Here is a 22,592-nt window from a genome sequence, read left to right as displayed (position 1 = left end):
CTTGAATGAAATTAGGAAATGATCGTCATTTACATTTATTATACTTTGCATGTAACAAGCTTTAGCTATTAACTCTAATTTGCTTCTCATCGCATTCATCAAAGGCGAACTATTTAGAAACTAAAACATCTCTGTCAGTTAGAATTTTAATGAATTAAGATGAAATGAGACAGTGTTAATTGGCAGTGGTTGCTGCTGGGGAGGTTTCTAGATCTTGTAAGTGATACCAGTTCATTTCTCTATCAGGGTTAATTTGTTTGATTTAATTCTAAGGATACACTGAATATTTCCCCAACTAGTCATATATATTTTCAGGATTAGAGGGTGTTTTAGTTCTGTTGGATTTGGAGTCTCAATTCCATTTGAACTTGACTTAGTTTGATTGTTAATAAATTGTCTATTGTAAGCACCATTTATATTATTGACAAGACATACACACACGCCATTATTTAGACCTTCTCTTATTTGAAATGCCTAAAACCTTCTAAAAATCTATGTTTTTTCACCAATAGTTCTCTTTCTCTTCTTCCTATTTTCCTCAGATATAAATGAATGCGAAGCTGAGCCCTGCAAAAATGGTGGGATATGTACAGACCTTGTTGCTAACTATTCCTGTGAGTGCCCAGGGGAATTCATGGGAAGAAATTGTCAATACAGTAAGTATTCACATATATGTGAATATCTATATATATATATATAGCCTCTGTTTGCATCACTTTCACTTAATTTGGAATTTGGGTCAAAATCAGTAATAATTGTTTCTGGGGTTTATAATATATTGAAATGTGCATTTCGTATTTGTTGTTATCAAATATAACAACAATCAAATGTTGTTAGTGTACATATATACTCCTGGATGGGTCTCAGAGCATGATAGGGATATGAGTGGTTACCTTGTGACCTCAAAGGAGCTCAACTCTTCCTTAAAGACACAAGTACATCACTTTTATGAGCCTCATTTTGGCTTTTGAGTATATATAGGACCTAATTTCCTCCCAGACTGGTTATTCTGATTCAAACAATAAATTCAGAGGATTCTAAACAGAGAACCTCGGTCACAAATAAAAGGTAGAGATTAATGAGGATTCATGTTAAGCTGGCCTATCTATTAGTAAGAATTTTAAACACCATTTATTTGTCTTCTTGGAAGCCTAAGTCCGTAAGGTCTTGAAGTGATGGATCAAATTATAGGACAATAATTTGCCTGAAGTGTTTACCATGAAGCGCAGAGCACCCCAGCTTTCCAAAAACAAACAAACAAAAACGAGGGAGAGGTAATAACAGGAATACAGTTGGTGGAAGGAGACCGGAATTGGGCACAAATACTTGCTAATGAGAACAGTAGTGGTGTAGTTTATTAATTGTTGGACATTTATAGAAACTTCATAGTGCCATGGCTTTGATGTTAGAGCATTGTAACATTATGCAACTTCAGAATGCAAATAAAGATGAGAATTCAGACATGGAAACTAAGCACGTGGGCTATGTGGTTTTCCCAGGCTCTCAAAGTTAGTGCCAAAAGCAGAACTGGAAGGAATCTAGAATCAGGTCTTAAGATTGCAAATTCTGTATATTTTTCTCTAAATCAAGATGTCTCTGTGGATAGAGCTGAATATGGTAAACTTGAAAGCACCTTCCACCTCTACTCTCTCTTGTACACACACACTCACTCCCTCCCTCCATCACTCCATCTCTCTCTCCCTCTTTCTCTTTAGCCAGAGTAACAATTTTATTTCTCACTTTCCCTCTCTGTATGCCCCTTTGCCAATGGTAATTTATAAAATAAAACAAGGAAAATTGTTGAAGAATTAATTTGGGTTATATATTTAAACAAAATTATCTGGGGATTCTCATCACACTAGTCCTGAAAACCTTCATGGAAGTGATGAAATTGTGAATATCAAAGAAATACTTGAGATTGAGCAAAATTTTTCTAAGCTTGAAAATAATTGGAGGGTGCTCCTCTGGGGGCTCAGTGGTAAAGAATCCACCTGACAATGCAGGAGACACTGGTTCAATCTCTGATTCGGGAAGATCCCACAGGCTGTGAAGCCATGCCCTAGAGCCTGTGCTCCACAACAAGAGAAGGAACCACAACGAAAAGCCTGCTCCTTGCAGCTAGAGCGTAGCCCCCATGGCCACAACTAGAGAAGAGCTTGCACAGCAGTGAGGACTAAGCACAGTCACAAATAAATAAGACTATTTAAAAAATGAAAATAATTGGAGAAGGACACGGAGCACACGTTAATAAAGGGAGTTTCAAGCATGGATGAAAGGAAGGAAAGGAGAGTCTGAGTAAGAGGATTATTCTGAATAACCCATAGCCATCCAGTCAACTAACCTAGCAACCTTCCTACAAAGAGTTTAACTAACCTCCCACTAAGTTAAATTCAGTTTCAAGTAGTCCTTGGCCCACCCAGGCCCAGCTCTTGAATGAACCTTTGGTTCATGGGACCTGAATATACTGCCTAGTGAGCAAGCCTTTGCCACCTGTATTGATCAAGGAGCAACTAGACAGCCAGTTGGTTTCCTGTTATTGTTGTTCAGTAACTAAGCTGTGTTGGACTCCTTGTCCAATGAACTATATAGCACACCAGGCTTCCCTGTCCTTCCCTATCTCCCGGAGTTTGCTCCAACTCATGTCCATTGAGTCACTAATGACATCCAATCATCTCATCTTCTGTCACCCTCTTCTCCTCTTGCCCTCAGTATTTCCCAGCATCAGGGTGTTTTTTAATGAGTCAGATCTTCGCATCAGGTGGCCAAAGTATTGGAGCTTCATCATCAGTCCTTCCAAAGAATATTCAGGGTTGATTTCCTTTAGAATTGACTGGTTTGATCTCACTATTCAAGGGACTCTCAAGAGCCTTTTTCCACACTACAATTTGAAATAGCTCAGGTGGAATTCCATCACCTCCACCCATTGAAAATGGAAGGATGTGAGCTAGAAAGTGAAACCAATGACTAAAGCTTGTACATCTCTCCATTAGCGATTTTACTGAAGTCATCACATGTGAAAATATCCTTGAAAAGAAAGAAACCTGATAGATTAAGAAGGATGTATCGAAATAGGCTTCGAGCTTAATTGCCCCCAGCTTGCATCTAGTGTCTTCCAGTTAGTTTCTGCTACTGTGTTTAACAAAATTTTGTTTTTCTTTGACTTGGTTTTGTCTCTATATAATATCTATATGTAAATCCAGACTGCTCTCTGACATGAATGTGATAGTGAGGTGCCTCCCATTACCTATCATATTCCCTGACATTCTGCTGTTCCCTTCTTCATCTCTGTGCCTTGTCAGGGATCAAAAAGGGTCACATAAGGCACCCTGTAAAATATGTTCCTCTTGGGGTATCTGTTTTTATTGCATTGATTTATAAGAATATGTAATAAGGATTCTGATTCTTCCCATTGTCTTTGTGGCTGAGGATATATGGCTTTGCTTTTTTGTGTGGCTTTTTATAATGTTTAGAAAATCCAGAGTAAGAAACTGCACCTTGCCACAGTGATGATTCAGTGCTCACATTGAAAACTTAGACCGTCCCCTGACTACACAGCGTATAGAAGTACCTGCAGGTTACAGCTAGTGCCAGCTCCCAGTTGATTGAGTTTAGGATCTTGGGAGTTGACATTACAGAGATTATAACCAATTTGCTCACATCCACTCTGAAGTTAAGATTGATACACTTTCTTCAGGCTTTGTATGCTGTCCCATAGGAATACCACAAGGTCAGTTTATACCTGCGATAATGGGAGACAAGCCATTTGTTTCAGTAGATATTTCATGTGAGGGAGGGAAGAAAGAATGATGGAGATTAAGTGCTTGGTGGGGCAGGGAGCTGGGGTAGGGGTCTGGGGGTGAGGGGTTAGGGGAGGGAAGGGTTAGAGGGCATCCATACCAAAATGCTGTTGTCCTTGTGTTCGCATTCAAATTGTCTTCAGTCTAACTGGGGCTCCTGCACTTACATTTGCCTCACTTGCACCACTTCTGCCTTTTTAAAATTTTGATATTATATTGAAGTATAGTTGACAGATATTTACTTCCTTCTTAACTGTATTGATGGATTTATTGAGATCTGGTACAGTTTGCAATGGGGTTATGCAAATGAACTTGAAATTTCTCATTTTAGGCCATTTCTGCATGCAGGCATCTTGATAGTTTATCTGAGATCACTTATTTACTTCTCACTCACTTCAAATAATCAGCAGTCATATGATGCTATGATCTTACCAGCTGCTACTACTACTAGCAAGCCTTATATCAAAATATAAAAGTGGTAATTTTGGAGGTTGCATTTCTCACAGTGTAGAGAGACTGATCTTGATATCTATATACTTATCATCAAAAGATGGGTTTTTTTTTTCAGTCCTTAGCTTTTTCTTTGCCTTTTCCTCATTTTTACCATAACTTCAATTTTAAGCAATTTATTATGACTGATTTTCAGTGTAATTAAATGAAATATTTTTAATACTAATTATATCCTGCATTTTAAAAACCTAAGTATAAATTCATTTATTCATTCATTATTCATTTTCATTTAAACAATTAAAGGCAAGGCATTTATGTTGAGATGAGAGTTTAATATTATTTTTTAAATTATTATGTGAATTATTTTTCATAATATATATCTTTAATTAATACAGCTATTAAGTACTTTTTATTTGTAAGGAATAAATTTATTTATTTTTTTTTTATTTTATTTTATTTTATTTTTATTTTTATTTTTATTTTTTTTTAATTTTAAAATCTTTAATTCTTACATGTGTTCCCAAACATGAACCCCCCTCCCACCTCCCTCCCCATAACATCTCTGTGGGTCATCCCCATGCACCAGCCCCAAGCATGCTGTATCCTGCGTCAGACATAGACTAGCGATTCAATTCTTACATGATAGTATACATGATAGAATGCCACTCTCCCATATCATCCCACCCTCTCCCTCTCCCTCTGAGTCCAAGAGTCCGTTATAGACAGCTGCGTCTTTTTCCTGTCTTGCATACAGGGTCGTCATTGCCATCTTTCTAAATTCCGTATATATGTGTTAGTATACTGTATTGGTGTTTTTCTTTCTGGCTTACTTCACTCTGTATAATCGGCTCCAGTTTCGTCCATCTCATCAGAACTGATTCAAATGAATTCTTTTTAACGGCTGAGTAATACTCCATTGTGTATATGTACCACAGCTTTCTTATCCATTCATCTGCTGATGGACATCTAGGTTGTTTCCATGTCCTGGCTATTATAAACAGTGCTGCGATGAACATTGGGGTACATGTGTCTCTTTCAATTCTGGTTTCCTCGGTGTGTATGCCCAGCAGTGGGATTGCTGGGTCATAAGGGAGTTCTATTTGCAATTTTTTAAGGAATCTCCACACTGTTCTCCATAGTGGCTGTACTAGTTTGCATTCCCACCAACAGTGTAGGAGGGTTCCCTTTTCTCCACACCCTCTCCAGCATTTATTGCTTGCAGATTTTTGGATCGCAGCCATTCTGACTGGTGTGAAGTGGTACCTCATTGTGGTTTTGATTTGCATTTCTCTGATAATGAGTGATGTTGAGCATCTTTTCATGTGTTTGTTAGCCATCCGTATGTCTTCTTTGGAGATGTGTCTATTTAGTTCTTTGGCCCATTTTTTGATTGGGTCATTTATTTTTCTGGAATTGAGCTGCATAAGTTGCTTGTATATTTTTGAGATTAGTTGTTTGTCAGTTGCTTCATTTGCTATTATTTTCTCCCATTCAGAAGGCTGTCTTTTCACCTTGCTGATATTTTCCTTTGTTGTGCAGAAGCTTTTAATTTTAATTAGATCCCATTTGTTTATTTTTGCTTTTATTTCCAGAATTCTGGGGGGTGGATCATAGAGGATCCTGCTGTGATTTATGTCTGAGAGTGTTTTGCCTATGTTCTCCTCTAGGAGTTTTATAGTTTCTGGTCTTACATTTAGATCTTTAATCCATTTTGAGTTTATTTTTGTGTGTGGTGTTAGAAAGTGATCTAGTTTCATTCTTTTACAAGTGGTTGACCAGTTTTCCCAGCACCACTTGTTAAAGAGATTGTCTTTACTCCATTGTATATTCTTGCCTCCTTTGTCAAAGATAAGGTGTCCATATGTGTGTGGATTTATCTCTGGGCTTTCTATTTTGTTCCATTGATCTATATGTCTGTCTTTGTGCCAGTACCATACTGTTTTGATGACTGTGGCTTTGTAGTAGAGCCTGAAGTCAGGCAAGTTGATTCCTCCAGTTCCATTCTTCTTTCTCAAGATTGCTTTGGCAATTCGAGGTTTTTTGTATTTCCATACAAATCTTGAAATTATTTGTTCTAGTTCTGTGAAAAATATGGCTGGTAGCTTGATAGGGATTGCATTGAATTTGTAAATTGCTTTGGGTAGTATACTCATTTTCACTATATTGATTCTTCCGATCCATGAACATGGTATATTTCTCCATCTATTAGTGTCCTCTTTGATTTCTTTCATCAGTGTTTTATAGTTTTCTGTATATAGGTCTTTAGTTTCTTTGGGTAGATATATTCCTAAGTATTTTATTCTTTTCGTTGCAATGGTGAATGGAATTGTTTCCTTAATTGCTTTTTCTACTTTCTCATTATTGGTGTATAGGAATGCAAGGGATTTCTGTGTGTTGATTTTATATCCTGCAACTTTACTATATTCATTGATGAGCTCTAGTAATTTTCTGGTGGAGTCTTTAGGGTTTTCTATGTAGAGGATCATGTCATCTGCAAACAGTGAGAGTTTTACTTCTTCTTTTCCAATTTGGATTCCTTTTATTTCTTTTTCTGCTCTGATTGCTGTGGCCAAAACTTCCAGAACTATGTTGAATAGTAGCGGTGAAAGTGGACACCCTTGCCTTGTTCCTGACTTTAGGGGAAATGCTTTCAATTTTTCACCATTGAGGATAATGTTTGCTGTGGGTTTGTCATATATAGCTTTTATTATGTTGAGGTATGTTCCTTCTATTCCTGCTTTCTGGAGAGTTTTAATCATAAATGGATGTTGAATTTTGTCAAAGGCCTTCTCTGCATCTATTGAGATAATCATATGGTTTTTATTTTTCAGTTTGTTAATGTGGTGAATTACATTGATTGATTTGCGGATATTGAAGAATCCTTGCATCCCTGGGATAAAGCCCACTTGGTCATGGTGTATGATCTTTTTAATGTGTTGTTGGATTCTGATTGCTAGAATTTTGTTGAGGATTTTTGCATCTATGTTCATCAGTGATATTGGCCTGTAGTTTTCTTTTTTTGTGACATCTTTGTCAGGTTTTGGTATTAGAGTGATGGTGGCCTCATAGAATGAGTTTGGAAGTTTACCTTCCTCTGCAATTTTCTGGAAGAGTTTGAGTAGGATAGGTGTTAGCTCTTCTCGAAATTTTTGGTAGAATTCAGCTGTGAAGCCGTCTGGACCTGGGCTTTTGTTTCCTGGAAGATTTCTGATTACAGTTTCAATTTCCGTGCTTGTGATGGGTCTGTTAAGATTTTCTATTTCTTCCTGGTTCAGTTTTGGAAAATTGTACTTTTCTAAGAATTTGTCCATTTCTTCCATGTTGTCCATTTTATTGGCATACAACTGCTGATAGTAGTCTCTTATGATCCTTTGTATTTCTGTGTTGTCTGTTGTGATCTCTCCATTTTCATTTCTAATTTTATTGATTTGATTTTTCTCTCTTTGCTTCTTGATGAGTCTGGCTAATGGTTTGTCAATTTTATTTATCCTTTCAAAGAACCAGCTTTTGGCTTTGTTGATTTTTGCTATGGTCTCTTTTGTTTCTTTTGCATTTATTTCTGCCCTAATTTTTAAGATTTCTTTCCTTCTACTAACTCTGGGGTTCTCCAATTCTTCCTTTTCTAGTTGCTTTAGTTGTAGAGTTAGGTTATTTATTTGACTTTTTTCTTGTTTCTTGAGGTATGCCTGTATTGCTATGAACTTTCCTCTTAGCACTGCTTTTATAGTGTCCCACAGGTTTTGGGTTGTTGTGTTTTCATTTTCATTAGTTTCTATGCATATTTTGATTTCTTTTTTGATTTCTTCTATGATTTGTTGGTTATTCAGAAGTGTGTTGTTCAACCTCCATATGTTGGAATTTTTAGTAGTTTTTCTCCTGTAATTGAGATCTAATCTTAATGCATTATGGTCAGAAAAGATGCTTGGAATGATTTCGATTTTTTTGAATTTATCAAGTTTAGATTTATGGCCCAGGATGTGATCTATCCTGGAGAAGGTTCCATGAGCACTTGAGAAAAAGGTGAAATTCATTGTTTTGGGGTGAAATGTCCTATAGATATCAATTAGGTCTAACTGATCTAATGTATCATTTAAAGTTTGCGTTTCTTTGTTAATTTTCTGTTTAGTTGATCTGTCCATAGGTGTGAGTGGGGTATTAAAGTCTCCCACTATTATTGTGTTATTGTTGATTTCCCCTTTCATACTTGTTAGCATTTGTCTTACATATTGCGGTGCTCCTATGTTGGGTGCATATATATTTATAATTGTTATATCTTCTTCTTGGATTGATCCTTTGATCATTATGTAGTGGCCTTCTTTGTCTCTTTTCACAGCCTTTGTTTTAAAGTCTATTTTATCGGATATGAGTATTGCCACTCCTGCTTTCTTTTGGTCTCTATTTGCGTGGTATATCTTTTTCCAGCCCTTCACTTTCAGTCTGTATGTGTCCCTTGTTTTGAAGTGGGTCTCTTGTAAGCAGCATATAGAGGGGTCTTGTTTTTGTATCCATTCGGCCAGTCTTTGCCTTTTGGTTGGGGCGTTCAACCCATTTACGTTTAAGGTAATTATTGATAAGTATGATCCCGTTATCATTTACTTTATTGTTTTGGGTTCGGGTTTATACACCCTTTTCGTGTTTCCTGTCTAGAGAATATCCTTTAGAATTTGTTGGAGAGCTGGTTTGGTGGTGCTGAATTCTCTCAGCTTTTGCTTCTCTGTAAAGCTTTTGATTTCTCCTTCGTATTTGAATGAGATCCTTACTGGGTACAGTAATCTGGGATGTAGGTTATTGTCTTTCATCACTTTAAGTATGTCTTGCCATTCCCTCCTGGCCTGAAGAGTTTCTATTGAAAGATCAGCTGTTATCCTTATGGGAATCCCCTTGTGTGTTATTTGTTGTTTTTCCCTTGCTGCTTTTAATATTTGTTCTTTGTGTTTGATCTTTGTTAATTTGATTAATATGTGTCTTGGGGTGTTTCGCCTTGGGTTTATCCTATTTGGAACTCTCTGTGTTTCTTGGACTTGGGTGATTATTTCCTTCCCCATTTTAGGGAAGTTTTCAACTATTATCTCCTCAAGGATTTTCTCATGGTCTTTCTTTCTGTCTTCTTCTTCTGGGACTCCTATAATTCGAATGTTGGAGCGTTTCATATTGTCCTGGAGGTCTCTGAGATTGTCCTCGTTTCTTTTAATTCGTTTTTCTTGTTTCCTCTCTGATTCATTTATTTCTACCATTCTATCTTCTATTTCACTAATCCTATCTTCTGCCTCCGTTATTCTACTATTTGTTGCCTCCAGAGTGTTTCTGATCTCATTTATTGCGTTATTCATTATATTTTGACTCTTTTTTATTTCATCTAGGTCCTTGTTAAACCTTTCTTGCATCTTCTCAATCCTTGTCTCTAGACTATTTATCTGTGATTCTATTTTGATTTCAAGATTTTGGATCATTTTCACTATCAATATTCGGAATTCCTTCTCAGGTAGATTCCCTACTTCTTCCTCTTTTGTTTGGTTTGGTGGGCAACTCTCCTGTTCCTTTACCTGCTGAGTATTCCTCTGTCTCTTCATCTTGGTTATATTGCTGGGTTTGGGGTGGCCTTTTTGTATTCTGGTAGTTTGTGGAGTTTTCTTTATTATGGAGCTTCCTCACTGTGGATGGGGTTCTATCAGTGGCTTGTCAAGGTTTCCTGGTTAGGGAGGCTTGTGTTGGAGTTCTGGTGGGTGGAGCTGGGTTTCTTCTCTCTGGAGTGCAGTGGAGTGACCAGTAATGGGTTATGAGACATCAAGGGTTTTGGAATAATTTTGAGCTGCCTGTATATTGAAGCTCAGGGGAGTGTTCCTGTGTTGCTGGAGAATTTGAGTGGTATGTCTTGTTTTGGAACTTGTTGGCCCTTGGGTGGAGCTTGGTTTCAGTGTAGGTATGAAGGCATTTGATGAGCTCCTATTGCTTAATGTTCCCTGAATTCAAGAGTTCTCTAATGTTTTCAGGCTTTGGACATAAGCCTCCTGCTTCTGGTTTTCAGTTTTATTTTTACAGTAGCCTCTAGACTTCTCCAACTATACAGCACCGATGATAAAACATCTAGGTTAAAGATGAAAAGTTTCTCCACATTGAGGGACACTCAGAGAGGTTCACTGAGTTACAAGGAGAAGAGAAGATGGAGGGGGTAGTTAGAGGTAACTGGAATTAGATGTGGTGAGATCAAAAGAGGAGAGAGCAAGCTAGCCAGTAGTCACTTCCTTATGTGTGTTCTATAGTCTGGACCGCTCAGAGGTATTTACGGAGTTATACGGGGAAGAGGAGAGGGAGGAAGTAGACAGAGGTGACCAGGGGGATAAGAGAGAGGAATGAGAAGGAGAGAGACAAATCCTGCCTGTAACCAGTTCCTTAGGTGTTCTCCACTGGCTGGAACACACAGAGATTCACAGAGTTGGATAGAGAAGAGATGGGGGAGAAAAGAGGCAGAGGCCACCTGGTGGAGAAAAAGGAGAGTCCAAAGGAGGAGAGAGTGGTCAAGCCAGTAATCTCGCTCTCAGGTAAATTTGGGTAGTGAAGTTTGGGTTTTTAGATGTACAAAATTGACAACAGAAACCTAAGAGCAAAGATTAAAAATCTAGAGTAGAGGTTGGATTTTAAAAAATACAATATTAAAGAAAAGAAGCAGAAGGAAAAAGGAAGAAAGAAAAAAAACACACAAGAATTATTTAAAAAACAAACAAACAAAAAAACAAAACAAACCAAAAAAAAACAAAAAACCACCAACAACCATCCAAAGGCTATATATGGTGTTTGCCTTAAAAAAAAAAAAAAAAAAAGTCTTTTTTTTAAAAAATATTAATAGTAGGTTATAGAAATAAAAATTAGAGGATAAATAGAAGACTTAACAATTAAAGAAATAGTTAGAAAAAAAAAAGAAGAAAAAAAAAGGAAAAAAAAAAAAAGGAATGATTTTAAAATTATTAAAAATATATCTGGCCGTTCTCTGATGTTTTGGGCCGTGTGGGATCACTTCCAAGGTGGTTCCCTCTGTTTAACTTCTTCTGTTTGCTGGTTTTTTAGGCTCACTAGTTCAGTCGCGCTGTGGGGAGGGGGGATGCTGCAAACAAATAGCACTGTCGTGTGCACAGTGTCTCAGCCCCGCCTGACTTGTCCCTTCTTGCGGCGTACAAACCGCTCCGGCTCTACGATGCTCCGCCGGGAACCGTCTGGGGCCGGCCCTAGGCTGCGTGCACTTCCCCGGTCCAAGCCGCTCAGGCCGCCCTCAGAGGCACAGATTCAGCTGGGACTGCGTTTTGTGCCCTTCCCAGGTCCGAGTAGCTCAGGAGTTTGGCGAGCGCGATCGCCGCGGCGTGTCACCTTTTCTGCCGCTGCTGCTCAGCTTTCTGGGTGGACCGCTGGCGTCCCCCGTGAGGCAGATTGTGAGTGTCCAGCACCCCCAGAAGTCTTAGCAAAGAGGCCTGCTTGCAGTTAGGTAAGTAAAGTCTCTCCGGGTCTGCAATTGCCCCTTTCCAGTCCTTACGGCTCTGGCTGCCTGTCCCCGGCGGGGGATGGTCTGCAGCCGGCTTTTCCCGTTCCGTCCTTTGTTCTGTGCTCGGTCCTGGCGGTGTCTTATGTTCGAGCTTTTCGGGCGGTAGCTATCCCACAGTCTGGTTTGCTAGCGCAAGTTAGATCGTTCTGGTTGCGCGTGGGGCGTTCCTGCCGGATTCTTACAAAGCACTGCAGCCCGCGCCTCCCGCGCGTCCCTGCCCTGCCCCCACTTCCCAATGGCGGATGCAGGCGTCTGTGCTGCTTTTCCGCTGGGGGAGTTACTGTTGGGCTTGTAATCTCTTGGTCTTAATTATTTCTTTATTTTTCCTTCCTGTTATGTTGCCCTCTGTGTTTCCAAGATTCGCCACTGACTCGGCAGGGAGAGTGTTTCCTGGTGTTTGGAAACCTCTCTTCTTAAAATTCCCTTCCCGGGACGGGCTTCCCTTCCCGGGACGGAGCTCCCTCCCCACCTCCTTTGTCTCCTTTTTCGTCTTTTATATTTTTTCCTACCTGTTTTTGAAGACAATGGTCTGCTTTTCTGGTTGCCTGATGACCTCTGCCAGCCTACCGAAGTTGTTTTGTGGAGTTTGCTCGGAGTTGAAATGTTCTTTTGAGGAATTTGTGAGGGAGAAAGTGGTCTTCCCGTCCTATTCCTCCGCCATCTTTTCGCAAGCCCCCAGGAATAAATTTATATCTAGCTCTATTATAAGATAATGCTTAATTATGTGGTAATAATTATTATGTGTATCAATCACCTGTTAAACATTTTCTGTAACAATATAATTAGTTCATATGTTAACAACAAGTGTTTTAATACTTGGCAAAGAATGTACTTATAATTTTAACACTGATTATTTCCTAATATTTGTGGATGAGTTAAGGCAATTATGCATCTGATTTATATAATTTCAGTTTAGATTTCCAGTTATGATTCATAGAGCTTATCATTGACTTTGAAAGATCTCAATTATTTTTTAGTTCTTTTTTTTTTTTTATACTACAGGGCATTTGATTAACTTTGATTATTTTTATTTTAATTGAAGTTACTTTTGGTTGATATGTGAAAATTTTAAAGATGTTCCCATAGCACCTAATGGGGCTTCCCTGGTAGCTCAATGGTAAAAAAAGAAAAAAATCCACCTGTAATGCACGAGATGCAGGAGACCTGAGTCGATCCCTGGATTGGGAAGGTTCCCTGGAGGAGGAAATGGCATCCCACTCCAGTATTCTTGCTGGGAAAACCCCATGGACAGAAGAGCTTGATGGGCTACAGTCCACGAGATCTCAAAGAGTCAGACCTGACTAAAGCGACTGAGCACACACTTAGTACCTATTAACAGTTTTACAGATATTCTTCTAATTGAAGTTCTAATTTATGTTCCCTTGTTTCTTTTAAATAAGTTCAAGTGTTCACATGGCCATTTTTATAAACATCTTCAAAGGACAAGGATGATGAACTGGAATGAGAAACCTGTTCTCAGGAGAATAGATATGCTTTGTCATGTAGGATTAACAGAACATGATGTTTAAAGTAAATTCAATGGAAATTGATAGCACTTTAGTTAACTATCTAAAAATAACTAGGATTAGTTTCATTTTGGGGGCTTATGTGGCTGCAGGAGCCGTATACAGTTCCCTTCTGGGTGTTTAAACGTGACATGATTAAACTTCAGGAATGGCACTCAAATTCATTTCCATTATTGATACTATTTCTGGAAATTAAAATAGTCACCGAGGGAGCCCTTAGAATACAGCATCCCCAAACTATTATGCCAGAAAGTATTATGACTTGGATGATTTCAGAGCATTTTATTAAAAATCAAGACAAATCTTCAACTGAGGAGAAAGTGATGTTTCTAAAAGTAAAAATTATTCATTTTTTAAAAAATTTAGTGAAATAATCTAGATAATTCTATAGTACTTTAGGAATTCCATCTATAAACTAATAAGGCCAAAAGGTGATGATACATGTGAACAGAGTTTGAAAACTATAGATTAATATTTCTGTATCTTCATTTTTGAGCAGCTGTAACTCTTTAAGCCTTCATTATAAATGAGCTAGTATTTACAAACACACAAACATATGCTAGATAGATGTATATATGTGTTTTTTCTTTTGAAATTAACGTATACTGCCAAGTACACTTGAATTATAAGTGAAGACTTATGCTGTTAAAATTGATAAAACATTTGATAAGTAAATAATGTCATCTGCATTATTATATGCTCAACAATTAATTATTGCTTTTGAAAGACAAACTTGTAAATAAAAACTCTCAACTTATCTTAAATTGTTTACCAATTGTTATATGATAATGTTGATTTTAATTTTACTCTGAGCCAAGCACTGTTCTAAGTACTTTAAATAACAACTTATTTGATCCTCTTAACACTCTTTGTTGTAGATCCTGTTTATCATTGGCTCCATTTTACAGAAAAAAAGTGAGCTCCTGAGAGGTGAAATAATTTGTATAGGTTCACATGGCTAGTAAAGTTCAGATCCTGGTCTTAACCCCAGGTATTGCATCTGCGTAGCCTGTCCTCCCAAGTGTGATCGATCCTGCCCTTTGGCGGGTGAAAGGAACACTGTTTACTACACAGTACACTTAAAGAACACTTTCACTCGAGTGGCCTTGACAAGTGGCTGCAGAGTAAGAGGAAAGAACATAGGCTTTGAATTCAAATAAAATCGAAGTTTCAACTCTGACTTTTTCTTTTTGTAGAATTGAGGTTTAGATTCTGGCTTGTTACCTTTATATGTCTGAATAACATTAGTTGACCTTTCTGAGCCTCATATTCTTCATCTATAAATAGAATGAATAGCACTTTTTGGTTTAAATTGATGACTAGATTAAAATTAGGAGCATATATAAACTATTTAGTAAATTACATAGGTCAATACATGTAGATAAGCAAATAATTGCAGAAATAAATAGACACAATGATTTTGAATTACTTAAAAAAGTTAATGCTAGTTTAGTCCCCTTTTCCTTATTATAATTTTTTAAAATTTTAAAGTACTACATATCTTTAGCAACTGACTGTGTGTATTGAGAACAAAATGTATAGAAGTCAGTTTTTTAATGCATTGCATACCATGTTTTACAAGTACATTAATTTAGGAAATCCAGTGACATTAGCAGAATTTTTAATAAATATTATTAATTCAACCAAAACCATTATAGGGGATAAGAGTTGCTTTAGTTTTTGAAAAACATGACATCATAACATACTCTGAACCACAAATACCAAAGTTTATATCTTTAAGTTTTTTTGTTTGCAATTATTGTTAAGATGCCACTGTTATTTGATCAGGTATTTTAGTGAATGGTGAACAGAAATAGTGGAGCAAATAATTTCAGTATTTTCTTATCTAATATAGATGGTTAGAGATTATAGTTTTATCCTATATAACACTAAATTACTAGTCTGCTATATCCAGATATTACATAGATCCAAAGGTAAAATATAAGAGATTCTAATTAAAATAAAGAGTTTTAAAAATAATAAAAATGAAAATGAGAATTAAGACACACATAAATTTAATAAGAAAATTGTGTAAGTCAAGTATTATAACATAGTGAAAGTATTCAGCTAGATGTTCAGTAAATAAACTAGCCACAGATATTTATTGATTTTTTTTTCTTAACTATGTACAGAATTTTCAGAAAACGTATGAATTAATTCATTCACCAACCTAGATCCAACAGTAGCCACCCACTACAGCTGGAGCAGCAATAGCGATTAAATTCAGTTCCTGTGCTTGTGGAGTATGCAGATTAATGGGAGAGAAAAGCAAGAATCACGTAATAGCTGATTACGGAACATCATGAGCACTGTGCATGAAGAGGGAGCCATGGTGGGGCACCTGTTCTGTTTGGGGAAGTTTAAGGAAACGACATGTGAACTGAGGCCAGAGGAACGTAATAGTAGGTACCAAACAGAGGGCAGGCTGTTGAAATGAGGATTTCACAAGAAGGACAATATGCTCAAGGATAAACAGGCTCTTTGTTTAATACGAAGACAAATATTAAGTGGATGAGTTCTGATTGCTGTGTAGTAATCATGTGATGAGGTTTTTAGGATGATCACTTGCCTTTTAGGCTTTGACAATACAGGGTTAAGACCAGCTGATGGAAAAAATATTTAAGTATTATAATAATCCATCTCACAAACTATCTATTTTGTGTGTCCACAAGGGATTTTTAAAACAACAAAATAGACTTTAGCTTTTGTAGGTATAGCAAGAAATCAAAGAACAGCAAAGAATAATAATCATTAATGCTAATTCTAGTTTTATTCCAGATGAAAAAAGTCTACTCTGTTTTAGAATTTTGAAATGGTGCTTTAGCAGTGCTTTTTGCCTTTGAAATCATTGCCTAATATCAGCGTAAGGTTACTTTCCTTGAATACATAGAATAGGAATTAATTCAGAACTCCAATAGGACAGGAAAAGGACAGCTTACCTTAGGCTGTCACCTTTTGTGAACATTAAAAAAAAAAGAAAAAGTAACTATGGGTTGATGAAAGTTTTATATTTAAGATTAATTGTATAATGTTAAATCCAAGATACACAATATTTAAAATTTACCCATAAATATATAGCAATATAAATGGAAGTAACCATAACTATAAATACTTGAACATGGATAATTATTTAATTTAGTTTCTCACATTCTTTACAAAGACCTGGCAATAAGTACAAAAAAATCCAGAATACTGTACAAGTATATCAATAGCCCTCAAGGGAAGAAATGACTCCAACATTACTGCAGGATGAAGTCTTTGCAACAATAAACACAAAAAATTGACTTAATGACAAAACCAAATTGGATTTTATGTGTCTAACACAGAAGTTCCATTTTCAATCAGATGCCTCTGGGTATATTTTTCCAAATGTTGCCCAACAATTTTGTACAGAGATGTCACACTTTGAAAGTTCACCTGCTGTACCTTAAAGTGATAATCTAATAAAAGAAAGATGTAAAAATATCTGCAGAATGCTCAAATAGATCCCCTAGGACTTACTAAGTACATCTAACAAATTGAATCAGATTCTCATTACCTGACAGTTTTGTATTTCATTACAAATAATTACTGAAACATTCAAGAAGACCTTCTTGTTTTTCAAATTATGTAACATTCCCGTTATGCACTTAATAGCATATGTTCAGGGATCAAAATTAATTTTGCATTTATTCTCCAAACTGAAACTCATTCTAATATATCCCTATCTCAAAAAAGGCAAGTAAAGGATGCAGAGATCAAGAGAGTGTGGGAACAGGATAATGTGATGTCATCTTTGCAGCATTTAAAACTGTAATATATGATTGAGAAATACCGCGATTTTTTCAGACTGTAAATATCAATCTTTTCAATTATCACTCCATCCTTACCCTTGGGAAAAAAAAAAAAGAACTCAAATAAAATACGGCACTATAGACAAGAATCTCCTATAGGAAAACTACTAGAAAAGAAGTCATTCTATGACTTGCAACTTGAAACATGGTTAAGATGTAATTTGTGGGCTAGTCATTATTCTTTACATGTGTGCCATGGCATTTTGGGGTGCTTAGGTGAAATTTGGGGTCTGATTATCAGAGTGAGTCTGAAATGGTTATTTCATCATGGGAAAATTACAGGCATAAATCACTGTGTTTTGATTTTTTTTTAATCAAATTCACTGAATAGCAGAGACACTTTTCTCAGGAGAAAGAAAAGAACATAGATGACATCTAATCTTTTATCAAATATGCAAAGCTTTCCAGGATTTCCTGAAATCCCAAGGGTTTCAAATAGTACCAATAAAATTTTACTGGCAACCATGGAGCTGAGTTGGGCGGGACACCAACCCCTGGCATGCTGCTGGCTGCAGTTGTTAGCTACATCTGCAGCCTTGGGAGTGATAGCTTCTAGCAGCATGTAGCACAAAGAGCCTTGTATATGTTTTGAGCCAAATCTTCAAAGCATTTTTCTTCACCTGAAGGAGAGGATTCCAACAAATTTCTTTCCTGCATAGTCACATTGAATGGTAGGTGCAACTGGCACATCATGGTAAGCTGGGACAGCCAGTTATAAAAATGTGAATGATAACTCAAGGAAGCGCTGGTAACACAGACTCAGATTCAAGAATCAGACGAGAAGGGAGAAGTGGTAGATGGGGAAACAGTGGAAACAGTGTCAGACTTTATTTTGGGGGGCTCCAAAATCACTGTAGATGGTGACTTCAGCCATGAAATTAAAAGATGCTTACTCCTTGGAAGAAAAGTTATGACCAACCTAGATAGCATATTCAAAAGCAGAGACATTAATTTGTCGACTAAGGTCCATCTAGTCAAGGCTATGTTTTTCCTGTGGTCATGTATGGATGTGAGAGTTGGACTGTGAAGAAGGCTGAGCGCCAAAGAATTGATGCTTTTGAACTGTGGTGTTGGAGAAGACTCTTGAGAGTCCCTTGGACTGCAAGGAGATCCAACCAGTCCATTCTGAAGGAGATCAGCCCTGGGTGTTCTTTGGAAGGAATGATCCTGAAGCTGAAACTCCAGTACTTTGGCCACCTCACGTGAAGAGTTGACTCATTGGAAAAGACTTTGATGCTGGGAGGGACTGGGGGCAGGAGGAGAAGGGGATGACAGAGGATGAGATGGCTAGATGGCCTCACTGACTCGATGGACGTTAGTTTGAGTGAAGTCCGGGAGTTGGTGATGGGCAGGGAGGCCTGGCGTGCTGCAATTCATGAGGTCGCAAAGAGTCGGACACGACTGAGCGACTGAACTGAACTGAAGGGTTAATATTAGTGTCAAAAGAGAGATTCAAAAGAATAAAGAGTACAAGATTGCTAAAATAGACTTTAACAAAAGGCAATTCTGTCTGCCAAGGGACGAAAGGAGAGTCATCAGAGAAGTACAGAATAAAGATGTAGAGAGGGCAAAGAAAATACTGCTTCCAGAATAGGAGGTGGTCAGGGAGATGGATACCTAAGAAAAGACACTTTTTAAAAAAAATTTAGATCCTGTAATCATTAATAGTCCTGAAATAAGTGTGGTGGGTGGTAGAGAGAATGCCAGATTTCACCTCTTCCATATGGAACAGGTGTTGAGGAAGAAAGAATAGCCACAGACTGCTCCTCCCAGGTTATGGAATGCTCAACTTTGAGCATATCTTAAACCCCAAAGAACCATTAACGTAGCCAAGGACCTAAAAATAAGTTTCATGATAGTTACTTTAATAGCTTTATCTGGTCAATAACACACATTCTTTTTAGAACTCCAAAGGGAATGGACACATAAAGTATCCAACTTAAAAATAAATTGAACTGGAGGAATATGGTTCTATAAAAGGAAGTAGAGCCAGAGCAAAGTCAGTAAATTCAATACTAAAATTCAAGGAAAACAGGAGCAGGGACAGAAAATAAACTATTCTGACAAGAAAAGTGGATAGAACTATAGTTATATAAGGGAGCCTATAAATACTCAGCACTATTATCTAAGTACAAAACACCAAAGAGTTGAAACCGTGCCTCTTAGCTCCAAGAAATCCAAGGATATTTGTGGGAGTTTGTTCAAAATAAAATTCAATTTATATTTTTTGGTACACTCAGGAAGACACACAATTTTTTTGAACATCCATAACCTGGCTATTTCATACATAAATGTTGCTTCATATCCACTCAGCAGTAACTTAATAATGCCTTTTCCTTTCCCATTAGAATTATTCCTCAATTCTACCATTGTTAATAGCTTTAAGTATAATAAAACATGAGCACTTTCCTACAGGGATTTGTATAAAAGATGCTCTTAGCCCCATCCCCTCTAAGTGCTTAATGCAAAGTTTTTGACCAAGGCTACAGGACCCTCCGGGATAGCTAGAATTCAGGGTGTCAGTGTTTTTTGATGAGGAAACAAAAATTGTATGTTTCTTTTTTACTAATAGCTCTCTGAAACTTAGAATTTCCATCCATTACAGATGCAGACAACAATGAATCATTGCATTAGCAGTACCAATGACTTTGTCACTAACAGAAACCACAGTTCTTTTCATACCACATTATCTTGTTGTACATCACTGAAAATACCATTTAGTTTTCACTAATAAGAAACTATAGTGGTCCTGCCACCACCTCTGTTATTGAATGTGTTAATAGATGAGCGTGCATGTTATTATATCACACATTTTAAAATATTTTGATAATTACTTTGTGCTTCTGTTTATTTCATTTTGTGAACTGAAAAGCATTATTCTGAAAAGGCCCTCTAGGTGTCACAAGACTGATGAAAGTATCCATAGTGCAGAAAAGATTCAGAATCCTGAGTTACTGGCTTTTTGGTTTCAAAAGATATTTTATCCTCCAGGATAATATTCGTGAAGCTTTGGGAAATATAAGCTACTAATGATCCATTTTCTAGCCATCTTCTGAGTTTGGTTCTCTAGCTCCATGAATGTCCATTTCTAGCCATCTTCTGAATTCAGTTCTCTAGCTGCATGTATGAAAAAAATAAGTAAAATAGCAGAAAATGATACTGTGAAGCCACATTTTTGTCATTGTGTTTACAGGAGTTTTAACAGCAGAGTTGTTATTGAGCATTGCTGCTTCTCACCAACAATGGTGGTTCAGAAAGTTTGTTAACCCTATTGAGAAATGATATATTTGAAGTTAGATATGGATATTAATCCATATTTAAAAAAACAAAAAAAGAGATACACTAAAGATACACTACAGTCTGCAGTTGAAAACATCCAGTCTACTTTCTTTTTAACCAGGGCCTTTCCAATTTTCTTAGGACCAATTATAATCTGTGTAAAATTTTATAATCATTTAGTTATTTAGTTATTTTATAGTCAATTTAGAATTTGACATATATATATAGTTGCTGTAGAAGAATACAGCTTGTGTATAAGTTAACAAAAAATTGCCAGTTCTCTAGAATCATAGCATCAAATACAGAGTAAAATGTGTATTGCTCATTATGTGAGAAAAAAAGAATGCCAGTCTACTAAGTAATATTTTTAACTGGTGATCACATCAGTTTCAAAGCATCAGCCTATTGTCACTAAGTCTATTTTGGAATTTAGTTCTTAATTCATAGTTTATGTGTACCTAGAATTATTTTAAGCAGTCTACACTTCTAAGACTCATATGATTCCATCATTTATTTGGCCTTCTTTCTTTAAGGAAGATCAGTTCAGTTCAATCACTCAGTCGTGTCCGACTCTTTGCGACCCCATGAATCGCAGCACGCCAGGCCTCCCTGTCCATCACCAACTCCCGGAGTTCACTCAGACTCACATCCATTGAGTCCATGATGCCATCCAGCCATCTCATCCTCTGTCATCCCCTTCTCCTCCTGCACGCAATCCCTCCCAGCATCAGAGTCTTTTTCAATGAGTCAACTCTTCGCATGAGGTGGCCAAAGTACTGGAGTTTCAGCTTCAGCATCATTCCTTCCAAAGAAATCCCAGGGCTGATCTCCTCCAGAATGGACTGGTTGGATCTCCTTGCAGTCCAAGGGACTCTCAAGAGTCTTCTCCAACACCACAGTTCAAAAGCATCAATTCAGCTTTCTTCACAGTCCAATTCTCACATCGTTACACGATCACAGGAAAAACCATAGCCTTGACTAGGCAGACCTTTGTTGGCAAAGTAATGTCTCTGCTTTTGAATATGCTATCTAGGTTGGTCATAACTTTCCTTCCAAGGAGTAAGTGTCTTTCAATTTCATGGCTGCAGTCACCATCTGCAGTGATTTTGGAGCCCCCAAAAATAAAGTCTGACACTGTTTCCACTGTTTCCCCATCTATTTCCCATGAAGTGATAGGACCAGATGCCATGATCTTCGTTTTCTGAATGTTGAGCTTTAGGCCAACTTTTTCACTCTCCACTTTCACTTTCATCAAGAGGCTGTTTAGTTCCTCTTCACTTTCTGCCGTAAGGGTGGTATCATCTGCATATCTGAGGTTATTAATTTCTCCCAGCAATCTTGATTCCAGCTTGTGCTTCTTCCAGCCCAGCGTTTCTCATGATGTACTCTGCATAGAAGTTAAATAAGCAGGGTGACAATATACAGCCTTGACGTACTCCTTTTCCTGTTTGGAACCAGTCTGTTGTTCCATGTCCAGTTCTAAGTGTTGCTTCCTGACCTGCATACAGATTTCTCAAGAGGCAGGTCAGGTGGTCTGGTATTCCCATCTGTTTCAGAATTTTCCACAGTTTATTGTGATCCACATAGTCAAAGGCTTTGGTATAGTCAACAAAGCAGAAATAGATGTCTTTCTGGAACTCTCTTGCTTTTTCCATGATCCAGCGCATGTTGGCAATTTGATCTCTGGTTCCTCTGCCTTTTCTAAAACCAGCTTGAACATCTGGGAGTTCACGGTTCACAAGGAGGATAAGTTTGCACAGATCTGTAAGTGCTGAACTGGAATAAAAAGGTGGAAATGACTAGACATCTAACAACCTAGATCTTTTGCAACAGGACTGTAACAGTGGCATTATGTTAGATGATAAGACAACTATCAAAATATAGAACACATAGTTATTGACATTAAGACTTTTGAAATATTACTCTGATGTCATTTTTTCTGGCTTTTTTTGATTATAGGAAAAATATAGTCATTCAATTCATCTTTTAAGAGGACTGTTTTTAAGATTATATGTGAACCAAAACTATAAAGAAGGCTTGTGGACCACTTGGACCTATGTCTTACTTTCTCATTCTATTTTTGTTCCTGTTTCCACGTCACATGGATTCTCATAGAACTTTTGCTTTTCTCTGTTTTTACCCTGCTTCCTTTCATACTCATGATGAATTTCAATTT

General features: G+C 37.3%; 1 protein-coding gene across 1 annotated transcript in view; it reads left to right on the top strand.

The window, feature by feature from the left end:
* Positions 1 to 22,592, top strand: part of EDIL3 (EGF like repeats and discoidin domains 3) — a 481,313-nt gene that overhangs the window by 264,640 nt on the left and 194,081 nt on the right. Inside the window, exon 5 of the mRNA XM_052643446.1 lies at positions 543 to 656. Coding sequence (XP_052499406.1) covers positions 543 to 656 — 114 coding nt within the window. The remainder of the gene's footprint in view (positions 1 to 542; positions 657 to 22,592) is intronic.

This window comes from Budorcas taxicolor, chromosome 7, assembly GCF_023091745.1.
Source record: "Budorcas taxicolor isolate Tak-1 chromosome 7, Takin1.1, whole genome shotgun sequence".
In the NCBI taxonomy this organism is placed as follows: domain Eukaryota; kingdom Metazoa; phylum Chordata; class Mammalia; order Artiodactyla; family Bovidae; genus Budorcas; species Budorcas taxicolor.
The sequence above is the reverse complement of the archived record's forward strand: the minus strand, read 5'-3'. Positions and strand labels throughout refer to the sequence as shown.